Here is a 24,327-nt window from a genome sequence, read left to right on the forward strand (position 1 = left end):
AAGCTACAGATGTTTTCTTGAGCCTCCCTGAGTAACTTGGTGTCATTTGTTTCAGCACAGCCTCACATGTGTGACGTTACTTTTTCATTTCGTCATACTGTATTAACACATTGGACCTAAAAACGCACAAAAAACTTGAGCACTTTCCTTAGCATAGCCCGTGTTTACCGTTTCTTCCTGCACTAAACGCAACAGCAATATTCAGGAAAAAGCATGGCGTAAATTATTTAGCTTAAGTCTGATTTTAATGTGCATAGCAACACAATATAAAATTGGTATACAGTCTGAAGTTGAAACGGCTACCCAGCGAGGCTGCGTCTTGCTGCTTCGTCATCTTAAATCGCTCATGTGATTTGGACACACCAGCGTGTCCGTGGACTCCAGAAGGTTAAATTAGTTGTTAGATTTTTAAAACTGCTTTCACACCTGCCCTGTTTATTTCGGTTCAATAAAACTCAAGTTCCTTTGCCACCTAAGTTTGGTTTGTTTGAGCAGGTGTGAACACAGCAGTCTCACTCACGTACACACCAACAAAACCGGACCGAGACCTTCTTGAAGAGGTGGTCTCGGTCCGGTTGCAAATGAACTCTGGTGCAGTTCGTTTGTGGTAAGAACGTTTTCCGATCTTGATCCGAACCAACTGCAGTCACATGACACTTTGTTTGGGTTAAACACGAGCATGTTACAGTCCTGGAGGATTATTAATGTGCACCTCCTCCTGTACTGCCTTAATATGCACATTCAGCACATCCAATTAGAGATGTACCGATACCACTTTTTCCTTCCGGATACCAATTCCGAACCTTAGGTATCTGCCGATACCGAGTACCGATCCGATACCAGCGAGTAAAATAAAAATGGATGGGATATGAATTGTTGTATGTCTCAACTCCTAAAACACTATGTAAAATATTAAGAAATAAATACATAATAGTAGAATGAATGCCATAAAACTTTTTATTATTATTATTATCCAGTGTTGACACAGATCAAGACACAGTGCAGCCACACAATTTGGTAAAAAAGACATTTTAAAGGCTACAGTAGAATGCTTTTTAAACTCCGCTCCGTTTCCATTTCGTTTGCCTGTAGCGTGTGTATGCGTAATGATGTGAGGCATTACGTGGTATCGGATTAGTCATAGGCTGTACTTACCGATACCCGATACCGCATTTTAGGCAGTATCGGAGGCATTTCCGATACTGGTATCAGTATCGGTACAACTCTACATCCAATGCATCAAAACATTGTTTTCTAGTTGGAGCTGCGCCTCGTTTTCAAACTGTATGGTTTGACTAAAATGAACAATGACAGCAATATAGTCCACGATGAGCAGCGCTAAAATCAACCTGCGTAGTTGTCCCTCCATTGTGACATTAGGAAGTGTCACATTTATCTTGCAAGTGAACTCTTCTTTGACGTTTTGTTTACTTTCTGTTTCCCGCATTGGAAATTCTGACCAATCAAGTGCAGCTTTCTCAAACAAGGCATTTTATCTGGTCCGCTTGTAAATGCTGCCGTGAGAACACGAACCAACTCTAGGCAATTATGCAACTTTGTAACAACATTAGTCCCTGATTTGAACCAAAGCAAGACAACTCAGGTCTAAAGTACCCTAAAAGTTAAAAGTGGAAGACAAAGTCCTGTGGTTGAAAAAAGCCTTGGTTTTTCATTCATTTTTTCAATGTGTTCAATGACCATCTGAAATTTGAAAATCTAACAATAATTTCTGCTTTTACAGTTTCTCGCTATGATAAATAGTGTAATTTTGGTGAAAATGTGTTTGTTTGTGTTTTTTGTTTTCTTTAAAATGGCATTAAAATTAACACAAAATAAAGCCATTTAAAGTTGTATGCCAACTCCCTTAAGTCAGAAGAAAAAATATAAGCTCCTCCCCAGTGCTTAAAATTAATTTAACATACTTCTCCCTTTTTTGCACTGTCCTCTCCACTCTCATAAATAACGAACAGTCCCTTAGTCACTGTGTGAGGCTCTAGTAATACTATCTATCAACTCCATGGTCATTTTGAGGCTGTAGTTTGTAGTGTTTTTGTGTTGGATTGCATTATTGTGTCGAAGTTTTTAATGCATTCTTTCTACTACATATATAAAAGAGGTGGAATATTATTAAAAGCACTTTTCAGTGACGTGCAGTTTAAAACTACATCAGACTTAAAGAAACAGTGTGTAAGATTTAGGGCGATTTGATAACATCTAGAGGATTGCAGACTGCAACTGTGCTCAACAACAGTATATTGTAAGTGTTCTTTATCCAGTCATATGCTCGGTACTTTTGAAACAGACAGCACTTCCCGACAGAGAACTGAACTGAAAATGACATTTATCTATGCTCTGTACCGCAGAGGTTGCTTCTTCTCCAAAACAAACAGACCTGGTGATTTAAAAACACTGAGTAAAGCAGTTTCACATTAGAATCAGTGTTTTTCCTCGTGGAGCGGCTGCTAACTGCGGAGGCCAAAGCAAAAATGTGAAAGGTGAAGGGCCCTATCTTGAGCCAGTGTTTGGTTTGTCTGTTCTGGGCTACTGTAGAAGCATGGCAGTGCAGCATGGTGATCTCCTTATGTAGAAACGGCTCATTCTAAGGTAACTAAAACACAGCGATTCTTATTTTCACGTGAATATACACTAAAGAAAACATACATTATATTCCATTTCTGCTAATATATCCCCCTAAATCCTACACACTGGACCTTTAAATTTCCATAAACTATTAATTTTTATAAGGATCCCTCACGGTATTTACTGAGCAGGACATTTCATAGTTGAAAAGTGAACTTGTCAGTGCTCTGGTAGGCAATTTATTTCACGGCTTTACTGTTTCTAAACTACTTCAAGGATCTTTTGCATTTCTGTACTGCAATTTCCTATTGCCTGTTAGCGGTGGGAATCACCAGAGGCCCCGTGATACGATATTATCACAATACTTAAGTCATGATACAATATTATTGTGATTTTAAACGTTTTATGATGTGCTGAGGATTGCGATAACATATATTGCGATTTTCTTTTTACCTTTTTTCAACTGCAAATTAAGTCGCCAAAGGAGAACTTTGTCAACGTCTATTTTAGCTAATAAGATAATGTTTTGAATGTAAAGTTTCTGAAGTCAATCATTTTTATTGCAGCAAAATGTGTTAAGACTGAAAAAGCAATTGATTCTATTATACTAGTAGGCCACCAAAACGTAGAGTTGTAGTTGTAATATTAATAATTTATGCAATAAAAAATAATTCTTGGTGTCCTTGTATTGATAGAATATTGCTGCATTAAATATTACACTATATGCTGTATCGATTTTTTTTCTCCCAGCCCTATTACGCATCAGTTGACTAATACAGTATGCTGATGTCAGTATATCTGAGATAAGATATTATCAGCTGATACAACCACCTTGCAAGTCCACCCATTATGTGTTAGTAAGTTTTATGGGTGCAGATAAGGCAACAACTTTAAGCGCACTTTCACACGTTATCCAGAACAGAGCATTTTATCACCTTTGTTTCTTTATTAAAATCATCAAATAAAAGCCAAAGTTGCATCACACAATATCAGCTGGCAGTTGTTGCTCTGTATTTAATACCCCGTTTGAAAAAGTATGCCATATGCCACCTGTTCACATTGGTGTATTTACATTTTAGGTTACACAGTGTATTTCTTTCATGAAACTCGTTTTAACACTTTTCCTCCTTATTATGCCGCGCATGCTTCCCACACTCCCAGTGAGTCACCCAAAAAGTTTCCTCATAACTTACCCAGCCGTTGCAGAATCCACAAGAACCTGGTTTTTCAGGCTTCTCTATGGCTGGTCTCCTTTCAGCTGCCCCAGGCACGTTAGTATACAGCGCAGATGCAAAGGGGGTTTTCAGTAATGGCTCCTCTATTCAAATGTCAGTGTGACAACTTAATTAAAGTAGCCCAGAGGTGAGAAGCTGAGACTCTGCTGGCTTCTGTACTCGTGGCTGAACTTCCATGGCGTAAGTTTCAAGTTTTCTTTTTGGAAGGCAATCTGTTAAAAATGTGACGTGTTAGAGACTGGAGTTTAGGATGTCCCAAGGATGTGAATCATTTGATAAAACAGTGAAAGGTCAGAGGGGAGAGGCGGTGTGTGAGCACACAGAGGTGTTGACAGCATAAAAGATGGAGCGAGAAGAGAGGAGTAGACTGAACGAGTGCTATCAAACTGACCCAAGTGGCCCTGCAATCACACACAGACCAAAATAACCACTGGACAGCAGCGCAGCAGTGAATAGTGTCATTGCTGTCATGAGGCTGGAAACAGCTGTGTGTCATGTTTAAGATCCCGGGTTGTCATTATGTTCAGTTAGCATGTTTTTCACATTGTCTTGCAGGGATGTAGAGTCAGAATAAGCAGACACTGCGTTAGTCCACTTTGGCTTATTTACAAGTGGATCAGTGTACTTCTATTTAAAGCAGTTATCATGCAAATAGCCCAGTGGCAGCAGCTAATATTAAGTGGTACTCTAATGTCATGGCTTGTTGATAGAGGAATGATAACCTGCCAAGCAAATACTTTGTCCGCTTGTTTTTAGATTATCATGATTTCAGACTTCTCTCCAAAAATTTAGTCTGAAAACATATAAAATCAGAAAATGTAACAGAACTTTTTTTAATTTGAATTTTGATTAATTGTTTCAGTCATTTATCAAGTAAAACTGCAAATCCTTTTCTGGCTCCAGCTTATTAAATGTGACAATTTTCCATTTTAGTTTGGTTATATTAAGTACATTTGAATATTTTGGGATTTTAGACATGTAACTTGGGCTCTCAGACTTTGTAGTTGTGGTTTTTTTCCCCCAGTTGTTTGACATTTTGTACAGGGTTCCTGCTGATTCTAAAAAGATCTTAAAAGGCACTGAAGTTATGAATCTAAAAATAAGGCCTTAATTGATATTAAAATGTCTTCTCCCCCTTTTTTAGTTATTTACAGAATTCTCCTTGGATCAACATCACACAGAGCAGGATAGTGTAATCATTAACGCTCGTATTTTGTTTCTAGCTAGGATGCTCAGAGCAGACGAGAGAGTCACTGCTCCCCTGAGAAGTCAACAAAAATTGTCTATTTAATCTAGATTTCGCAACATGGCTGAAACCAGTGCGAGGCAGTGCATATAAGGCTCTGTGCATGTGATGCAAAATGTTTTTCAGACTCGGCCCGATGGGAATCAAAGCAGTGGAAAACACAAGATTGCCAAGAAAATCTGACAACAAATGCCACATATTTTCCAAATCTGTTCTATCCTCATCTACACCATGCCCAGAAAGTGTTTAAAAAAATCAACATTTGAAGTAGATTATCAAACTATTTTCACTGGAACAAAAAAATTGGGGAAAAAATTAATGTGTGTTTTTTATTTTGATTATTGTAAAATTAGTCTTAAATTTAATTTAGAGTGTCATTAAAGAGTCTTAAAAAGTCTTAAATCTAAGTTGCCTTAAGCTGTAGGAACCCTGTCCATCGACCTAACAACTAATTCATTAATCAAAAAAAGATGAAAATAACTTGGTTGCAGCCCAACGTTATTGACATCTGCAAGAAACAGCAGCTCTATTTACAAGATGTACTGTGCAAATGGTAAAAACTCTGGCCAAAAAACACCTCCCAAACGTTTTTAAATGTAAACCAAATGATGGCCTACAGTAAGCCTCCTCTCCCAGGTCATGCCTGGGTTTTGTGCCAGCAGACTTCCTGTCTGGGTCCTGGCATCAGGAAGCGGGGTGCCTGCTTAATCAGGCAGAGGTAAACATGCCCTCTGAGGAAAAAGGAGGGAACATTCCTCAGATGAAGTGGGGAGTACATGTCAGTGTTCAGCCAACAAGAAAACAAGGTTACACACATGAAGCGGATCCAAACAAACACATGTGAAAGCTAAGAGAAAGGAAATGAAAGGAGTTCTGTGTGAGGTGATCAAAAAGTCTGCCTTTTTTTTTTTTTTTGCTTTTAGTGTTCTTTGAGGCTGAAAAGTAAGATTCCCTTCAAGCCTTTTCAAAGAGAAAAGCCCTCAACAACACACCGTGCTGCTGCATCAAAAGAGCTGTGTTACTTTTTACTTTGCTCGACATCACACGAGACTTTCTTCCTGAAGCAGACAAGTTAAACTCTGGTACTGTGACACGCTGATCCCAGTTCAGTGCTGCTGTCAATTACATCTGTTGGCTGCTGATAACTGCTTGGAATTTCACACGGATGGAGTGAAGTGTGTTTGCATATGTCTTTGTGTGTGTACACACTGCTGTGTGTGTGTGTGTGTGTGTGTGTGTGTGTGTGTTGTTTACAGAAGGTGGGACGCGTTTGGTTACACACTACCAGTACAGTATCCACAGATCCTGTGAATGTGTTTGTGTTAGCAGGTGGAGGCGTTGGCAAAGAAAATGTGGCTCAGGGAAATGCTGAACAAGTACAGAGGGGAGAGGGGATTGTGGGACTGTGTGCTGCAGAGGGGACACTGCAGTAAATACAGGGACACATGTGTCAGGGGAGGTGAAGTGTAGGTGAGGTCCTATAGTGTAAAAATACCTATAGTGCCAAGGTGTGTCTCACTGTCCCAAAAATATATACCTGACTGTCATGTCTCCTTTTTTTTTCTCCCCACTCTTGTCTCTCCCTGCTCTGTAACACTCCCGTGCTGTTCTTATCCTGGACTGACCTCCCTTCCTCCCCTGCCTGAAACTCCCCTGTCTACTCCCAAATATTCAGAGGATGGGCCCAGTGTCCCGGCGCCTGAGGAGATGTCTCTGGGTCGGCTCCTGCGGCGTGCCTCCTCCAAGGCCTCCGACCTCCTGACCTTTAACCCCGGGGCGGGGGGCTCATCGATGCGCTCGGGTCTGGATGGCGAGATCATCTTCTCCAAAAATAATGTTTGTGTGCACCCTCCAGAGCCCCTGCCTGGCCTGGCAGAGCACCACCCAGGTTAGGCTGATGCTGGAAGTATCTTTCCTGCTGTGTGTCTGTGTGGTGTGAATGGAGATGTCAGGCCAGCTTTCCTTTAGGCTAAGTTACTAATGAGGAAAGAACTGAATATGAAGCTCACAGTGCAGTGACAATCCCTCACCAGCGTCCCATCCATAAACATGTTTTTCTTTCTTTTTTTATACACAAACAGAATTACACTTTCTTTTCAGTTCGCAAATGGCATTGTACTCTGCAAGTTTTTATGTAGAGCAAAGCACATAGACTGCGTAACTAATGGACGTAGCTACTGTGACATCACCCATTGGTTTGTGGACTCCGTTTTAAAGCCTTGAGTTCGGCATTTCAGTCCAGATAAACGGTTTTAATGACCTTAAACTCTGTTTGCGTGTTGACGAGAGGCCAGAATGTAAAAATATCCGTCTACATAAATATCTGTATATGTGTAGACAAGACCTGAAACTGCTTTACAATCACAAAGACAAAAAGGCATCAAGACATCATATAAAAGCCAGCTGACATTGGGTGAGAGGCAGGGTACACCCTGGACAGGTCACCAGACTATCACAGGGCTGACACACGGAGACAGACAACCATTCACACTCACATTCACACCTACGGGCAATTTAGAGTCACCAATAAACCTGCATGTCTTTGGACTGTGGGAGGAAGCCGGAGTACCAGGAGAAAACCCACGCTGACATGGGGAGAACATGCAAACTTGAACCAGGAGCCCTCTTGCTGTGAGGCAACAGTGCTAACCACTGCTTCACCGTGCCACCCATGGCGTTGCTCATGTTAACGTTTGTTGCCAGCGGAGTGCAACTTTCTGCACCAGCTACTGTTTTAGAGCGGCGAATTAACTTCCAGGAAAGCTGCGTTTTTATGCAGGTGTGATACTACTTAAGGGTTTATTCATAAATTGCGTTGTATCAGATCGATGCATAGATTTGTCAATACCCGATCCAGCATCGAGGAAGTATCGGTGGTATTTCTGATGCTGGTATTGGTATCCCAATAACTATAAAAAGAAACAAAAAACAATTAAAAAAACACAAATAAGAAAGTGTTTAAAGGGCAAAATAAAATAATATGTATGGAATAAAATTTGATGATGAAATTACATTTAACAGATGACACTGTTTAATGTAATTCTAGGCCTCTTGCTCTAAAGTTACAGTAGAATGAGTTCACTTATTATTAAGATGGTAAAATATAGGTCGATCTTTCTTAAAGCTAACATTAAAAAGGACTCAACAACACATGGCTTATTTACAGCTGTTGGCCAGATGTCCTGCTGTCAGCATTATACAGGCTTTTATAGTGCTTCCACTTTTACTTCTGTAAAACCAAACATGCAGTATTCCTCCTTTTACTGAGGCTGCTGTAACACAGTGACACTTCTCCTTGGTCTTCTTGTCTTATTTATGCATGTACAGGACGTGTGATTGTGGCCGTGTGGTTTTAAAAATGTGAGCATTAGCGGCCTGTGTTGCTGGTTTACATTTTTAACTCGCCCTGGTATGAACACTAACGGCTTCTACCTGATTTTTCATTTCTTATCTCCTTTGATACTTAATTTGTGTGTGTGTGTGTGTGTGTGTGTGTGTGTGTGTGTGTGTGTGTGTGTGTGTGTGTAGCAAGGTTGTTCCTCACCTCACAGGGTGTGTCATCATCTCTTTGTGTGTTTATCTCCTCTCAGGTTTCATGTTTGTCTTTGGGTTGCAGCTGCTGGCTCCTTATAAAAAGTTTTGTCATTCCCTTTTATGTCACCTGAGTGTTTTTTTTCCCCCTCAACGTAATTATTTCTAATTTAACCTTGGTTTTACGTCGCCCCCTGCAGGCTACCTGTGCGTGCACACGGAGAAGGATGAGAGCCTGGGCACCACTCTGATTCTGACCTGGGTGCCCAACTCCCGCATCCAGAGGCAGGATGAGGAGGCGCTGCGCTACATCACGCCGGAGAGCTCCCCTGTGCGCAGGAACGCACGCCGCCGAAGCCGACGGTAGGAAAGTCATGTCTTTAAAGGTACACTGTGCAGGAATTGTAGGTTACATTTAAACTCTGCCTCTCCTCCCTACACTGCTTGGACATAAACTGCAAGTTAGTTCACTATTGTTGGAACGTTGCATTTGTTGTAATGGGAAAGCAGATTATTTAGCAAACTAGCTAATGCCAACCATACACCAGAGGACTTTGAAAAGACTTAAGTCTGACACCCTCTCACATCTAAAGACGATGTGAGTTTTAGTCACACATTTTGGATTTTGTCGCCTCAACTACAGCTGCTGCTTCGGCTACAGCTAATAGGGATCCTCATAAATGAAATATGTGAAATAAGAAACAAAATCTCGACTAAGCGAACCATTTAAAAAATAAGATTTCTCTCTAAATAAAGTGCTGGTTGGAGGATCAGATCCATGCTGAACTAAACCCTGACGCCTGTTCACACCACAAGTTTCTCTTCCTTATCCACAGTATAATATAACAAGTCTTGATCACATTCTTGTGCCTCCCTGGAGTCCCCTCCAATTACTGTCTGCCTAGTTTGCTACTTCATGTTTGGTGATAGAGTAGATGGAGCTATTGGCTGTTGACAATGTCCACATCATTAAACTTTAGTATTTGCGTGAGCTGAGAATTTGAACACCAAATGATCAAGATCACGATAGCACGCACGAAATGAGGTTAAACTGTCATGATTTTATTCTGAAATTTGTCCGTGTAAGTGACAGTGATTGCACCTACCTGTCCAGCAGTGTAAATGATAGTGAAAGCCAAACCCAGATTGACTCTTGTTTTGGAGTCGGCTTTGTCCGCCTGGCATTGTGCCTCGCTATTTGCGTTTTGTGGGAGCCCTATAATGCGATTTTTGAAGCTTCCTCTTGGATGCGTGCTGCTGCAACCTAATCGCTCCGTCCTCACCTGCGTGCTTTTGGTGGCTGGGGCCTACACACCCATGAACGTCCTGAACACAGCAAAATAAGAAGAAATACAGGCAGGGGACAGAGTCTCTGCAGATAAATACACTACCACACACTTCTAGTTGGTCAGAATAAGTGATGATTGAGAGGGATTACCTCTGTATAAGTCTATACATTGTTTATTAGGAAAATCCTGCATAGTGTACCTTTTAACGTGTATCCTCAAGCTCTCTTAAAATGTCTCAGATGCACAGAAACAGTGTTTAAGTGTGTTGTTGTAATGATAATCAGTGATAGATGTTTTAAAAAACACTCCATATTAGAAAAAGCATGTAGTGTGCAGCCCTGTTATCAGTATTACACATGATACTGATGGTGTTTTGAACCACGTCCCCTCCAGACCCCATTCCCGTCACCCAGCAGCCCAGGAGGAGGATGAGGATGAGGAGAGGAACATCACCAGCAGCACCTCCGCAGAGAGCCACAGCCTGGTGGTGGAGGCAGGAGCAGATCCCTCCTCACACCAGCAGCAGCTGCCATCTGCGGGGGAGGAGGGCGACGAGGGCTCCTGCGAGTTGTCGGACGAAGTGAGCCGGGACAGCACCATGGGCTCAGACTCAGACACCTTCTCCTCCCCGTTCTGCCTGTCCCCCGTCAGCGAGGCCCTCTGTGAAAGCAGTGTCTTCCTGGACAGTGAAAGCAGGTCAGTGAGTGGGTTGAAACGGCAGAGTTGAGTTTATTCTTTGTTTTGTCATTCAGCAGTAGGAAAGTTAAGTCGACAAAAAATATTATGACTATTTTTCCTGTGCCTTTTGTCCACCTTACTCATTGGAAACTCATTGAAATCCCATATTAGTTCTGGTGGAGCTCTAACGGCATGCCATCAGCTGTTCCAATCCTGTACATTGTGATGGCATCTTCTTACCTTGAGCACTATATGTATTTAATATCTCAGGGATCTCTCTGTTGGGTTCTGGTCTGTATAGTCTTTTGGGGTTTGATTGTTCTTGCTTCCATTTCGGTTTAGTGAGGAGCGTCTTCAAGAGCCGAGCCTGTTCTGTCAAATATCAAAGCATTTGTTGCACCTAGTCGTTCCTTATCGATTATGTTTTTGCCTCTAAAAGTCATTGTCAGGCCTTTGTTAATGATGACACATACTGCTGATTCTTCTTAAACCTCAGAGGGCTTAACTGTGTGGCTGCTTTCTTAATTTTCCACTACCACAGTTAAGTCGTCTCAAGTTGAAGAATCAGCGGCATGTGTCATCTTTAATAAAGGCCTGACAATGACTGTTTTTATTTTCATGTTTGCTTCTGTAATTGTGGTAGATGACAATTAGAAAAGCAGCCAGCCAAATGAATGTGGTCAAGATAACAGACACACAACATGAAAAATCATGTGAGCTTGAAAGTAATTAAATCCCATTTGCAAATGAGTTATATTCAGATTTTGGAAAAAGACTGAGTCATAGACAGAATTTTAGAAATATTAAAGGGGCTCTATGGGTGTACGAATTGTCTGCACACAGCTCTCAACATGGAGGTGGCTGAGCTGAGTAGCTAATGGTGCTAACTCTATAAACAGCGCTGGACAATAGCAGCAGTGCTGAGTGTTCACAGGATCAGTTATTTCTACACTTCCGTATGTATGTATGTAGTGCAGTGTTGCATTCTGAGAGACGGAGCGCCTGCTTCTCATTTGCATAAAGCTTAATCTAGGGTACTTAATGAAAATCAGTGGCGTCAACTGTGACTTACCACCTCTGGAAACGAACCAAAATTTAAACTAACCGCTTTTGATTAATTGTTCATTAATTATTCATGCTTTCGTTTAATTGTTTTTGTAATATAAGAGAAAGTGTCCATATGAGTGGCCATGTTGGCTCGGTTTAAAATCTAGGAGCAGACAGCCCCCAGGCCTAGTGGCACACCCATCAAGCCTCCAGTGCTGGGAAGCGGCACAACCCCTTCACGTCCAAAACGCCCCTGGGGACACATACCATAACCGCTGTATGAGTGTAGTGTAAACTGGCAGCGATGAGCTAGTGGAATACACCCATGCACAAACACGCCGAGGGACAGAGGAGCTCGGATTACAACACACAGAGGCAACATGACTTCATTGTCAGACCATGATGCCATCATCATACATCTTTACATGACGAATATGTTTGCTGCTATATTAATGTTGTGAATGTCACATACAGTGTAAGTTCAAAGTTCACTCAGCGCCCCTCCAGTGTAATTCTGAACAGACAATCAAAAGGATTTTTCATTTACTATTTTGAATTTTCAGTACTTTTGTATCAGAGCAAAATAGCTTGAAGGCTGTCCAGTATTATGATTCTTTAACTGTGCATAATCCAAAACTTACTTCTAAATTTAAAAAAAAATGTCTGTACAGCACAATATATCATATTCAACTTGATCAGTCTCTTGTCAAGGTGTTAGATTTATTGTTGCATTGCTGCTGTTGTCGTCCTAAAAGCAATAAGATTCAATTTAATTTGATATGATCATATTGGGTGAAAAACATAGAATCAACCTACAAAATACTCATTACATTTAAGTTGTTATGTAAACTCCCCCCGCGTTGCTTAAAAAACCCAAATACCCAGGGAACATGCCTCAGTGCAACAATATACAGACTTAGTGGTCTGACTGATGTTATGACCTGTGAGACATATTTTACAGATCAAACGAGGGAACGAGTTATTTTGGGTTATTTCTGGCAAACAGATTTAGGGATTATGGAAGAAATAAAAATCCTCACTGAGTGTGCTGTAAATTAATGTAAGGTTGTGTGTGTGTGTGTGTGTGTGTGTATCTTATTATTTCTACATTCCTACAATTATATTACAAATGTACTCAAATAAATTCAGTTCATATGCTTCTTATGCTTGATTTTATCTGGAATTTGCCACACTGTCACATAAGTTAGTATTTACATCTGCTCAAAGCTGCATCACTCTGAGGAGGTTTTTCAGAAACAGTGTAAAGTATAGTATAGTATAATGTAGTGTAATGTAGCGTAGCACAGTACAGTGTAGTGTAGCGTAGCGCAGTATAGTATAGTGTAGTGTAATGTAGTGTAGTGTAGCATAGCACAGTATTGTATAGTGTAGTGGAATGTAGCGTAGTGTAGCAGAGCATAGCATAGTATAGTATAGTATAGTGTAATGTAGTGTAGCACAGTATAGTGTAGTGTAGTATAATGTAGCCTAGCGTAGCGTAGTATAGTGAAGTGTAATGTAGCCTAGCGTAGTGTAGCATAGCATAGCATAGTATAGTGTAGTGTAGTGTAATGTAGTGTAGCGCAGTATAGTATAATGTAGTGTAATGTAGCGTAGCACAGTATAGTGTAGTGTAGTGTAGTATAATGTAGCCTAGCCTAGCGTAGTATAGTGAAGTGTAATGTAGCATAGCGTAGTGTAGCATAGCATAGTGTAGTGTAATGTAGCGTAACGCAGTATAGTGTAGTGTAGTATAGTATAGTGTAGTGTAATGTAGCGTAGCACAGTATAGTGTGGTGTAGTGTAGTGTAATGTAGCCTAGTGTAGCGTAGTATAGCGTAGTGTAGTGTAGTGTAGTGTAGCGTAGTGTAGTATAGTGTAGCGTAGTATAGTATTGTGTAGTGTAGTGTAGCATTGCATAGCATCATGTTGTGTCGTCGTGTCATGTAGTATTGTATCGTGTAGTGTAGTTCGGTATCATGTAGTGTAGTGTAGTGTAGTATTGTGTCGTGTCGTGTATTATTGTGTAGCACAGAATGGCATAGTGTAGTGTAGTGAAGTGTACTCTATTGTACTCTAACGTAGTGTAGCATAGTATTGTGTAGTGTAGTGCAGTATAGTGAAGTCTAGTGTAGTCCAGTGTAGTGTAGCGTCGCGTAGTGTAGTGTAGTATTGTATAGTGTAATGTAGTATTGTGTTGTGTTTTGTAGTGTAGTGTAGCGTCGTATCATGTAGTATCGTGTTGTGTACTATAGTATCATATGGTGTGGTGTAGCCTAGTCTAGTCTAGTCTAGTACAGTGTAGTACAGTACGGTACAGTACAATTATGAGACAATGAGCCCCAGACACAGATACGCAAAGGGCCCCGCCATCTCCTGGTTTTGTGTAACTTCGTAGCTGTTACGCATCTTTTTGTGGGTTTTTATCTATTTTTGTCATTTTTTTGTCTTCATTTGGGTGTCTTGTATCTTTTTTGTGTAGTTTTTTTGTCTTTTTATGGTCAATCTGAGTCTTTTTGTGGTCGGTACGTGTTAATTTGACATTTGACATTTTGCAGGTGAAGGCCAGGGGGACACTTTGGGCCCCAGAGCCTGTGCCTGGAAGGCCCGTTTAATAATCCATCTGTGACTATAGTGTAGTAAAGTGGTTATTTATGTCAGTCCCTGTTAAGAATTTTCCAAAAGGAATGCACATAGTAAAGAATAAATATCGATAAGGTATTAAATTAAATGGAAAAAAATAGACAACTCAGACTGAAAAGATTAAGGCTGAAGCTTACACCATCCCTCTTTACTTATTATCTTCTCATAAATAACTCATGCATAACTGCATTTAGAGCTGCACAATTAATCGAAATATTATTGAAACGCAACATGACCAAGTAGAATGTCCAAATTGCAGTTTTTTTTAATAAAGTTAAAATGCATCACAACAAACTATTTTAAATAAAGCATTGTGGTGCCACAGAGATGCCCCGGCCTGCAAATCATATTCCAGACCTAAGGGAACATGCTTGTTTGGTACAGACCCCAGCAAAAATCACATAATCTTCATTACCATTAAATTAAAATTACCATTCCCACCAAAATCGTGACTCATATTTCATATGGCAGTATCTGTCAAAACATTTGCAATATTATTTTTTGTCTTTTTGCATATCACACAACTAACTAGGTCAAAGTTATACAAAAAACTAACTTTTCATACACAATAATACAAATACCTCAGTTTTACAGTTTTATATTTATATGATTACAACCTTATTTTTTAAAAAAAAAATGATTAAATTTGCACAGTAAACCACACAGTTTAAATCCTTGTCAGCAGTTTTTATCCGAGAAACTGAAACTGACAAGCTGTCATAGCCTGCTGTAGCACAGTAACCCAGATGGCTATTTTCACAAGTTAAATACATGTGTTAGAAAGATGTCTTTTCCCAGTTACTCTAACCGACCACAAGGTGGAGCCAAAAAGAAAAGAATTGATTGCATGATGGATGATTTACACTCTGAGGCCACACGGTGGCTCACTGCACTACAGCTGAATGTGCCTCAGGAGTGAAAGCAAGCAGATGACTTCAGTAAAAACCATGAAATGTTATCAAGTTCAAGATCATTTACTTAAAGCTAAATGTTTTATAATGTCACAGATGGCCCAAAATAAGTCCCCAAATCCTGCGAACTCAAAACCTCAGTGCTTCCAGAGACTGTTCTCTAATCAGGCGAAGCCATCTGGACAGTGATAGTGTTGCTGTTCGGACCTCACAGCCATTTGACTTTATGATTCCCTCCGTGGTCGTTTCCTCACGCAGCTATTTGGCCTGACATGTTGCCCAGAATGTGTGAGCCTGTGTCAGTGTGTGTCAAGGAGAGTGAGAGAGTGAGTCAGTGTGTGTTTAGGCCTTTTTAACCACTCTCAGACCCCAGCTCGCTGTAAGTGCAGTCAGTGTGTGACTTGGCAGCGCTCTCTGCTTCACAGCTTCTAACCTTTACTCTGTCCTTCTCTTCCTCCATTCCTCTGCGCCTCGCTCTCGCTGTTAGTGTCTCCCTTCAGCTCTGTGGCACTCGTACCCATCTTCTCATTTGCCTGTGTTCCCCTTCTTCTCCTGGATTCTCCTCTATCCCCTCTCCATCCATTCCTTCCACTCTATATTTTGCATCCTCTCGCTCATTCTCTGTTTTTCTCAATATTGTTTCTTTCGATGTTGCCCACCTCTCAAATATCTTGCCCCCCCCTTCCTCTCCCCTCCCCTTCCCTTACTGAAGTCTGTGTGAAGCCCTTTGATTCCCAGTGCTCCCGGGGTTGTTGTGCTGGGCTGAATGTCAGCTCTCCGGATTAGAGGACTGAAGAGAGCGGAGCAGCAGCCAAAACCCTGGAACCCACTCAATCTCTCTTTCTCTCTCTCTTGCTTTAATTGACACTGTTAAGGGGCCAGGAACTGGAAACATGTCACTTGGAATCATTCAAAGAGAAAGAACCGCGTATGGGAGCGCAAGAGCGGATGAAAAAAAGGACGGGGGGGGGGGGGGGGGGGGGGGGGGGGAGTGGTGGGAGAGGGCAAAGAAGAAAAATCTACAGCAATCTCTGTCAAGCTTCTTAACAAGTTCCTTTAAAGTTGAACAGTAGTTTACGAAGCGGCTGCTGACTGTCAGTGAGTACGGCCTTCTTGAGGCTTTACTTGCAGAGATTTTAACGTGTGATTATCTCTCAGATAAGTGTTGCCCAATGTTTTGGCTCGTGACGCCTGATAACAAAGCAGTTGCTCCTCATCACTGGTTATATTACTGTGTGTCTACCAATTGTGACCACAGTTTATTTTCCCATTTAAAGGGAAACAACACATAAAATAATAATTCCAGTATGTTGTTTCTGTGGCCAAAAGTTCAATCAATATTTGGGAACATGAGCTAATTTCTCTCAGAGCCAGAAACCAGAGAAGTAAGTCTCACAAATCTGGAGCTGTTTTCCGTTTTATACCAAATGCTCTCAGTTCTGAAACAGAAAATGTACTCATATACTCAGAACATTGTCCTCAGTGCTCTTCCTGTCATCTAGAACGTCTTTCCCAGTTCATTATCTATGGAGCAGTGCCAGATTTTATACTCTATGACATCACAAATTTGAGTTTTAGAAATTTAGTTTGGATACTGATATTTTCAGACTGTCTTAGACCAGTGGTTTTCGAAACTTCTTGTTTACAAGGCACCCCAAAGGGCACACAAAATCTCAAGGCACACCTGTATTTATATCTGTGCACAATAGCTTCTGTAACATGTGTTATCACTCTTATCATGACATAAGACTTTCAAAATAAGAAAATATAAGCTTTCGTGATGCTGTATACTGACAGTTTTTTTTCTTTTCTGTCAGTGGTAGGTCGTCTTTGCTGGTGCTTTGTTGTAATACAGTAAAGCGATCCATTGTCCCACTCATGGCTTTCTTCTTTTAAATGTAATCATCTGTCACACTGGCTGCCAATCAGGGCCTTTGATGTCTCGCACACTTATAGATCTCACACCCAAACAGCGACATAAAGGTTCCCCATGAAGGTTTTTAAATAGTAAATTAAATTACATTTTTTAGCTAGCTAGAGTTTGTCTCTTTTTTAGGAAATGGGTGTCCACAACATCCTCATACAGTCAATTAAAAATTCATTCATAAGTTTTTGTACAGGCCTAGTTGAGTATTGCCATAAAAATGTGTGGTTATCACAAAATCCCACAGCACATCTGGACTGGCATCACAGCACACCATTTGAAAACCACTGTCTCAGACCGTAGGAATAAAATATGAAGTTTTAAAATAGAGAGTAGTCCCCCCTTAGTACAATTTTAGAGCACTGAAAAGGTAACAGGATGCCATCTGAAGACAAAAGACGTAATTAAAAATATCTTAATGTATCAAAAAGGTTTTTTTTCCTTTTATTATTTGTAGTTTTATTAAATGACCCTTTAAAAGTGAAAACATCTCGGCAAAGCTGATCCAAATAAATTTCAAATATAAAATACACAATTAGTTACATGGGGATCACCTGTGTGTACTCAGTGAGTTTTAATTGTAGGTATTTGTGATCATTTAGGCTGCACAGTATATTTTTTAAGGTAAGGTTAGGTATAGCTATTGTCCCACAAGGAAGTTTGTTTCTGAATCAAAGCCACTGCATCATACGACACACACACATACAGATATCATACATACGAACACTTGCATTGATGTGCCTAAACCCATTCATTCCATGAATAATAAAAGTAATAAAAACAATAGTTTAAAGTAAGTAAAATCAGCCCATTTTTAAACAGTAGAAACAAGTGTTAACCAAGCCAGATAATAAGTAGTGTTTTAGTCCCTGAGTCAAAGTGACTTTTAGCTGTTTTAGTATTTATTGTCACGATAAAGGTAAAGGAAGGTGTGACAAGATAAATGCATGAATGCCAGAGAGGAACTGCTGCCTAAAAAAAAGCACGTCAGCTGAGAGATGACGTGGCACAAGCACAGGTATTGTACAAGTCTGAGGCAAAGACTGAGGACACTTAAATATCTGTAATATCCGTTCTTGTGCAGCCCTAGAATCAGTTTTGTAAAATTATGAAACATGAAAACTCCCTTTCTGTAGGCACTAATATTGTCAGGACCTCTCTCTCTTATCTTGTGATCCCTTTCTAAAGGAGGCCTAGTGTGCAGAGTCTGACATCTGACTCGAATGTGTGCTGTTTTGGTCCCTGGGATTATTAGAATAACACATGATTCATAAATAAGACACAAAATAACATCAGATGTTTGTTTCTCCAAACTCTAAACTGTACTGACCACTTTCCAGTGTGTGTGCACTGGCAGAGAGCCCACACCACCCCCTTCACCCGAGCCCTCCCTCATCTCTCTGGGGATTAGCTGAAGGGCCTCGGAGTCCCTGGAGGCCTGTAGCACTTGGTCTCGGTTCTCAGGGTGACCTGGCAGCACCTTCCCCGAGGGTAACACATTGTGTATGTGAAGAGCGGTGTCATGAAGGGCCTCAGGGCAGTTTTGATCTCACCCTGGCCTGGTGGGACGTGCCGGTTGCTGTAGCCTGACTCCATCAAAACAGCTTGTTTACATAATGTACTCTCTGTACAGTTTATGGCTTGGCTGCTGCCCGCGTTTGCTGCCTACAGTACACGAACAGAATCAGGCTGACAGACGTTGTTAATCACTCATTGAGTTTCCGCTTGAACACAGCACAGCGGAGGATCCGTGCCATAATGCCAAGAATCATGTGCTTTCTCACCACATTTTCCATGGTTTTTGCACTTTTATTTATACGCGGAGAAATATGCAAAAGCGCTTTTGCACATCATGTACTTTAAGCGTGCAGGAAGAATGAAGGAAATGTTTGCTGTAAATGGACTCGCAGGCCTTGTTAACACCCCGCGTCTGACAGTCATTGGAGTTATGAAAAAGCGAGTTCAGTAGTCTCTTTAAAATACATTTCAGACTGCCTCACTCCCTCACCAGAGCTGTCTGTGCCTCTCTCCCCGTCTCCTTGTGTTCCACAGTCTGGTCTGTGGCGTGATACATGAGACAGAGAGCAATAAATCACCAGATAGCAGAGGAAACTGTGCAGCTTGGATTGATCAGCCTTGTTATTTTCCCATCTGCTTACGGGGAAATGATTAGCCAGACATGATTGATTCAGGGTGTAATAGATTAGACCGGGCCTGCCTCCCTCGTCTTCTCAGAGTACCAACATGCCACTTGTGTTCACCTGTGACGCTGTGTGAAGAGGAAGTCGTTTTCTAAGTAGAAAGGTGTGTACAAAAGCACACTTTTAAATTCACACGTTAATTCAAACACGATAAAAACAATTGATTCTTTTTTAATGTTAAAGATATAATAAACTAAAACTTCTAGTATTATTTTTTTAGAATAAACTTTTGATAGTAAGTAGTAAGCAAATAACTTAATGTAGCTGTCCTCTTCTCAAATGTCAGCGGGTTTAATGCATCTCTGTATTGGTCTGTTTCTCAGCATTAGCATGTCTCGAGACATGTTTGAGAGTGCATTATGGTCATTAGCTACAGTCCATTTATTTGTGTGTGTGTGTGTGTGTGTGTGTGTGTGTGTGTGTGTGTGTGTGTGTGTGAGGAAAACATTGAACATGCCAGCCGGTGAATCTTATGATTGAGAATCTTGTGTGTGTGTCTGCTGTGGTGCAGGATGTGTCGGCCATATACGCGGTTTCGTCTGTTTTTAGTGTTGTCGCATCTGTGTGTGTGTACTTTGTACATAAATGTGTAGTGTGTGTGCGCAGCAGAGGAACCCTCGACTCAGGTTTCAGTGCCGGGAACAACATGCTGGCCATGGGGGAATGACAGGGGAAATTGGACGGCAGACAGTGTGATTTGTGTGTGTACAGATTTCCTTGTGTGTGTGTGTGTGTGTGTGTGTGTGTGTGTGTGTCCTCAGAAGCCTCCATGCATTCCTCCCATTCTCAGTCTCTTGGTGGAACCATACTGAGACACAAAACAACAGGGCAGAACGGAGCTATATGTCTGCGCAATTATCGCAGGGGCTAAATACTGCTGGCCACTGTCCTCATGATATTTATTATTAATGTTCCACATAGGAGAATGGCTACGTTTCTGAATGTGAGGCACAGGAAAGGAGAGATTTTTGTGCAGAAGGGATAAACAATATCTGAAGTCTCATTCCTTTGCCTTATGGAAAACATGACTCAGTTCTCTTTCGCACAGTCAAGCTCCAAAGATGAAATCACAAAGTTCAAACTCCTTTTCTTTCTTCTTTTTTGTTTTAACTTTTTTGCCAGGGAGCTTTGTGAGGAGTCCATGACCCACTCCGCAAGCTCCGCCTCTAGTCTGGACAGCCACGCCCCCTCCGAGAGCGGCGGCCAGTCGCACGGCACGCGGTGGGAAGAGCAGCAGAAGGTGCTGGCTCTGGAGCAGTTGTGCGGTGTTTTCAGGGTGGACCTGGGTCACATGAGGTCGCTGAGACTCTTCTTCAGGTCAGCTGCGAGTGCAAAGGTCACGGGGAGGTCGTGAGGGAGTCACCTCGTCGCACTACTGTGCAATGTCTCACGCTGTGCTGTTGGTTTCAAGACGGTGTCGACTCGTTCTATGATAATAAGTAAAAAAAAAATGGTTGTTGATACAATTAGAAATAAATTAAAGGAACAGTTCCTGCCCAGAAATAAAAAACAAATTTTTCCTCTTGCCTGTAGCGCCATAGAGATTTCTGCCTCCTCTTGAATAAAATGGAACTAGATGGCACTTGACTTGTGGTGCTCAAAGCACCAAAAAAATACATTTAGAAAACTCAACAGCAATGTCTCTTTCCAGAAATCGTGACCCAGTTACTCAAGGTAATCCACAGACCTTGTTGAGAGCAGTTTCATGCAGGAACTATTTTCCCTCTGCCTGTATCACTGTGCAGAAGGAAGTGTGCATCTACTCACTGATGAGAGGCTTGTTCTCTTGACAGCAAAATACGTACTTTTGGTTATAGAGTGAACTGTCCCTTTAAGTCAGGAGTTAAAAAGTGGTTTACTTAATTTGCCTGTTACTACTTTACCAAACAAATTCCTTCAAATGTCCTTTGTGAATCCTAATTTCTTGTCTTTCCTGTTCTCTGTGATGCTGTTGCAGTGATGAAGCGTGTACCAGTGGCCAGCTGGTGATAGCCAGCAGAGAGAGCCAATATAAAATCCTCCACTTCCATCACGCTGGCCTGGACAAGCTGGCTGAGGTCTTCCAACAGTGGAAGTGCTGCAGGGAAACTCAGCTTAAAGACCAGGTCGGGTTACAGTCCTACTTGGCATCCAGTTTTATTGAGAAATGAAGGAACTTTTCAGCCTTTCTCTCCCACTTTCCCACTCACATTTTGGTTCAGTGCCCATAGTTTCATTCGATTCTCTTTCCGTCAGGTGTCAGATGAGAAATCCTGCATGCAGTTTTCCATCCAGAGGCCCACCCTGCCGTCGGCCGAGACTCACCCGGAGGAGAAGCTGTATCGGCGGCTGGATGTCACCACCTGGCTACGTCACCTCAACCACAGCGGGCAGGTGGAAGAGGAGTATAAGCTACGCAAGGTATATCTGTGGGCGTGCATGTGTATGTTTTTACAATCCTGTGGAATCAATCTGAAAGAAATAGTCCACACATCAGTCCCACCTGCTGCTATACACACAGTCAAGCTTCACATTTTCTTGCATTTTTTTTCCTTTCAATTACACATACTGAAAGTCATTTTGAAAGTGAAGCCCAGAGTGTTTAACTCTCAGTTTGAATCAGCACCTCTATGCTGTAAATAATGAGACGGTTTGTCTTGGCCAATGTCCCCCCCATGAGTCATACGGGTTCTCTGGGATTGACTCAATTGAAGGTTTAACATCTTACTGAAATGACTCAGTGGCAGTTAGACTGTGACCAAGAACATTTCCTCTGTAAACACAAATGCAGGAACAAAAGAGCACTGTTTTTCTCTGGACTTGCAGATTAAAGGATGTTTGTTATTTTAGTTTTCAGTTTCAGTTTTGCAGCGTTTTGCAACACTCACTCACACATCTGTGGTTCAGTAAGATGATAGTAAAGCACAGGCCGCGTCATTTGCACCACTGTCTTCATATCTGGTTTGCATACAGTTTGATATGTTCTCACATAAGAAGTGATCCCCTCACTGCGGGCCCCCTGTTTGCCCTGTTGTGCTCACTGTGTTTGTTCACCTCCCACTCTCCGCCAGGCCATCTTCTTCGGCGGTATCGACCCATCCATCCGTGGTGAGGTGTGGCCCTTCCTGCTGCACTACTACAGCTATGACTCCACCTCCCAGGAGAGGGAGGCCTGGAGACTGCAAAAACGCACCCACTACCATGACATCCAGCAGAGGAGGTGGGGAACAGAGAGAAAGAAATCTGTGTGTGTTCATATATAAAAATGTGGCAATTTCCTGGCTGCTGCTAACATCTGCACCAGAAAATGTTGTTTTTCTTATACGTGGGGCTGTATTAGGCACTTATGCATAGTTAATGTACCACCTACATTTGATAGTGGCCAGTGAGCCTGGAGAAGAACACAGGTGTACCGCAATGGAAGCTAAGCAGTGTATTACTGTGGATGAGGTCCAGCAGCAAAGCATACATTGCTATTTTCAGAATATTTTATTTAATGATGGGGATCTAAAGCTGTTATGTATGCTGTCTTCAAAGCTACCAGACTCTATTGACGAAAACAGTAAATTTACCTACATAGAATGCAATGGGTACTCTACAGCTGCTTCGATCTTCGTTTGTGTTATTGTGTTTTAAAGGGTTAGTGCATATTCACCAAAGTCACACAGTAACACAAACAAAGTAGAGATGCAAAATAATATTGGCATGTCATCGTTAGCGGCCAGCATGCTTTTTCTTATTTTGCACAATGACTGAATATTACATACATCGAAAAGCACTCTACTTCATGTCTCCATCTGCTGGTGGACCATCACAATAAGAGTATGCATAATATGATGTTCCACTACAGAAGAGACTTAATGATCACTAAAATAAGGCGGGGAAAAAAGCGGATTTATCGATATTTTAGTATCAACTATCAGCCAAATAAGTTGTAATGTATCGGCAAAAATTCAATATTGCACATCCTTTAAACATCCGACTTATTGAGGCAGCAGTAGACCAACAACTCCTGTGTTCTGTGAGGTAAAATTATGTTTGGTCAAAGCAGTCCGGTGGCTTTGAAGAGAGCGATAAAACGGCTTCAGTTTCCTATCAGAAATGGTTGTCTGACAACAAGGTGAAGCAGTGAAAATATTTTGAATATAGTGGACACTTAAACTGATGTTGATGTTTTTTAGGTGGCTAAAATACGTTTTCCTGCAGCCCATGTCCACAGCAATACATAGCTTAGCTTCTGTGGCGGTACAACTGGGGGCGTGCTGACAGCCATCTACTGTATGAGTCGCGCACATCCAAAAAACATTTATGGCAGGTACATGACAAAAAGAATAGCAATAAAGAACATGAAAAAATCCAGACACTGTAGTTAAGTGCAATTTAATGGCATATCCACAAGTGATGTTTCCAGCTGAACACTTAGCTAGATGTATAAAGACCCCATCTTTAAATACACATGCCAGGGTCACAAGGTGCATGTTATAAATCCATGTATGTTAAGAAAAACACTTGTACATTCCTGTATTTATAGTGTAATATTTGCCATCTTCTGAAAGCATTACCCAGACTAGTACCTTCTGCAACCTCACTTCAAAAAATCTGAACTATCCCTTTAATGTTTATTTCCTCTTATGGAAATCAGTTCATTAAAAAAAAAAAAAGTCTGATCAAGACACATCCTTATTCTTGACACTGTAAAACAGCAGATAAACTGTCACATGGCTGCAGTATCGGCTGCCGAACGCTCAGTCAAACATTAAACCATATGTGAGCCTGTTGTGGCTTCTCATCGCAGGCGCCGAGCAATCAATAAGCACAATCAGAGAAGTGTTAAGGGGAGGTGCCGGGTGTGAAATAAAAGGTCTCTGGAGAGAAAACATGTCAGCGCTTATCAGATCATACTCTCTCATCAGACGGAAAAAACACACACACACACACACACACACACACTGAAGCACACCCTTGCGTCTTTATCTTTTTCCTCATTTCTCAACCTTAAGTTTGAGTGTGCACATAATTTCACACATTCCACCGCTCTGTCAATGATGACTATGATAATTGGA

The 24,327-nt window shown here is 41.3% G+C and overlaps 1 protein-coding gene across 1 annotated transcript in view; it reads left to right on the forward strand.

Moving 5' to 3' along the window:
* The window catches only part of tbc1d16 (TBC1 domain family, member 16), a 38,412-nt gene that overhangs the window by 701 nt on the left and 13,384 nt on the right, over nt 1–24,327 (forward strand). The window contains exons 2-8 of the mRNA XM_033643754.2: nt 6,737–6,949; nt 8,793–8,955; nt 10,275–10,577; nt 20,408–20,602; nt 21,243–21,390; nt 21,521–21,685; nt 22,336–22,484. Of these exons, the coding sequence (XP_033499645.1) occupies nt 6,769–6,949; nt 8,793–8,955; nt 10,275–10,577; nt 20,408–20,602; nt 21,243–21,390; nt 21,521–21,685; nt 22,336–22,484 (1,304 nt within the window). The 5' untranslated portion in view covers nt 6,737–6,768. The remainder of the gene's footprint in view (nt 1–6,736; nt 6,950–8,792; nt 8,956–10,274; nt 10,578–20,407; nt 20,603–21,242; nt 21,391–21,520; nt 21,686–22,335; nt 22,485–24,327) is intronic.

Source organism: Epinephelus lanceolatus, chromosome 18, assembly GCF_041903045.1.
Source record: "Epinephelus lanceolatus isolate andai-2023 chromosome 18, ASM4190304v1, whole genome shotgun sequence".
NCBI classification, from domain to species: domain Eukaryota; kingdom Metazoa; phylum Chordata; class Actinopteri; order Perciformes; family Serranidae; genus Epinephelus; species Epinephelus lanceolatus.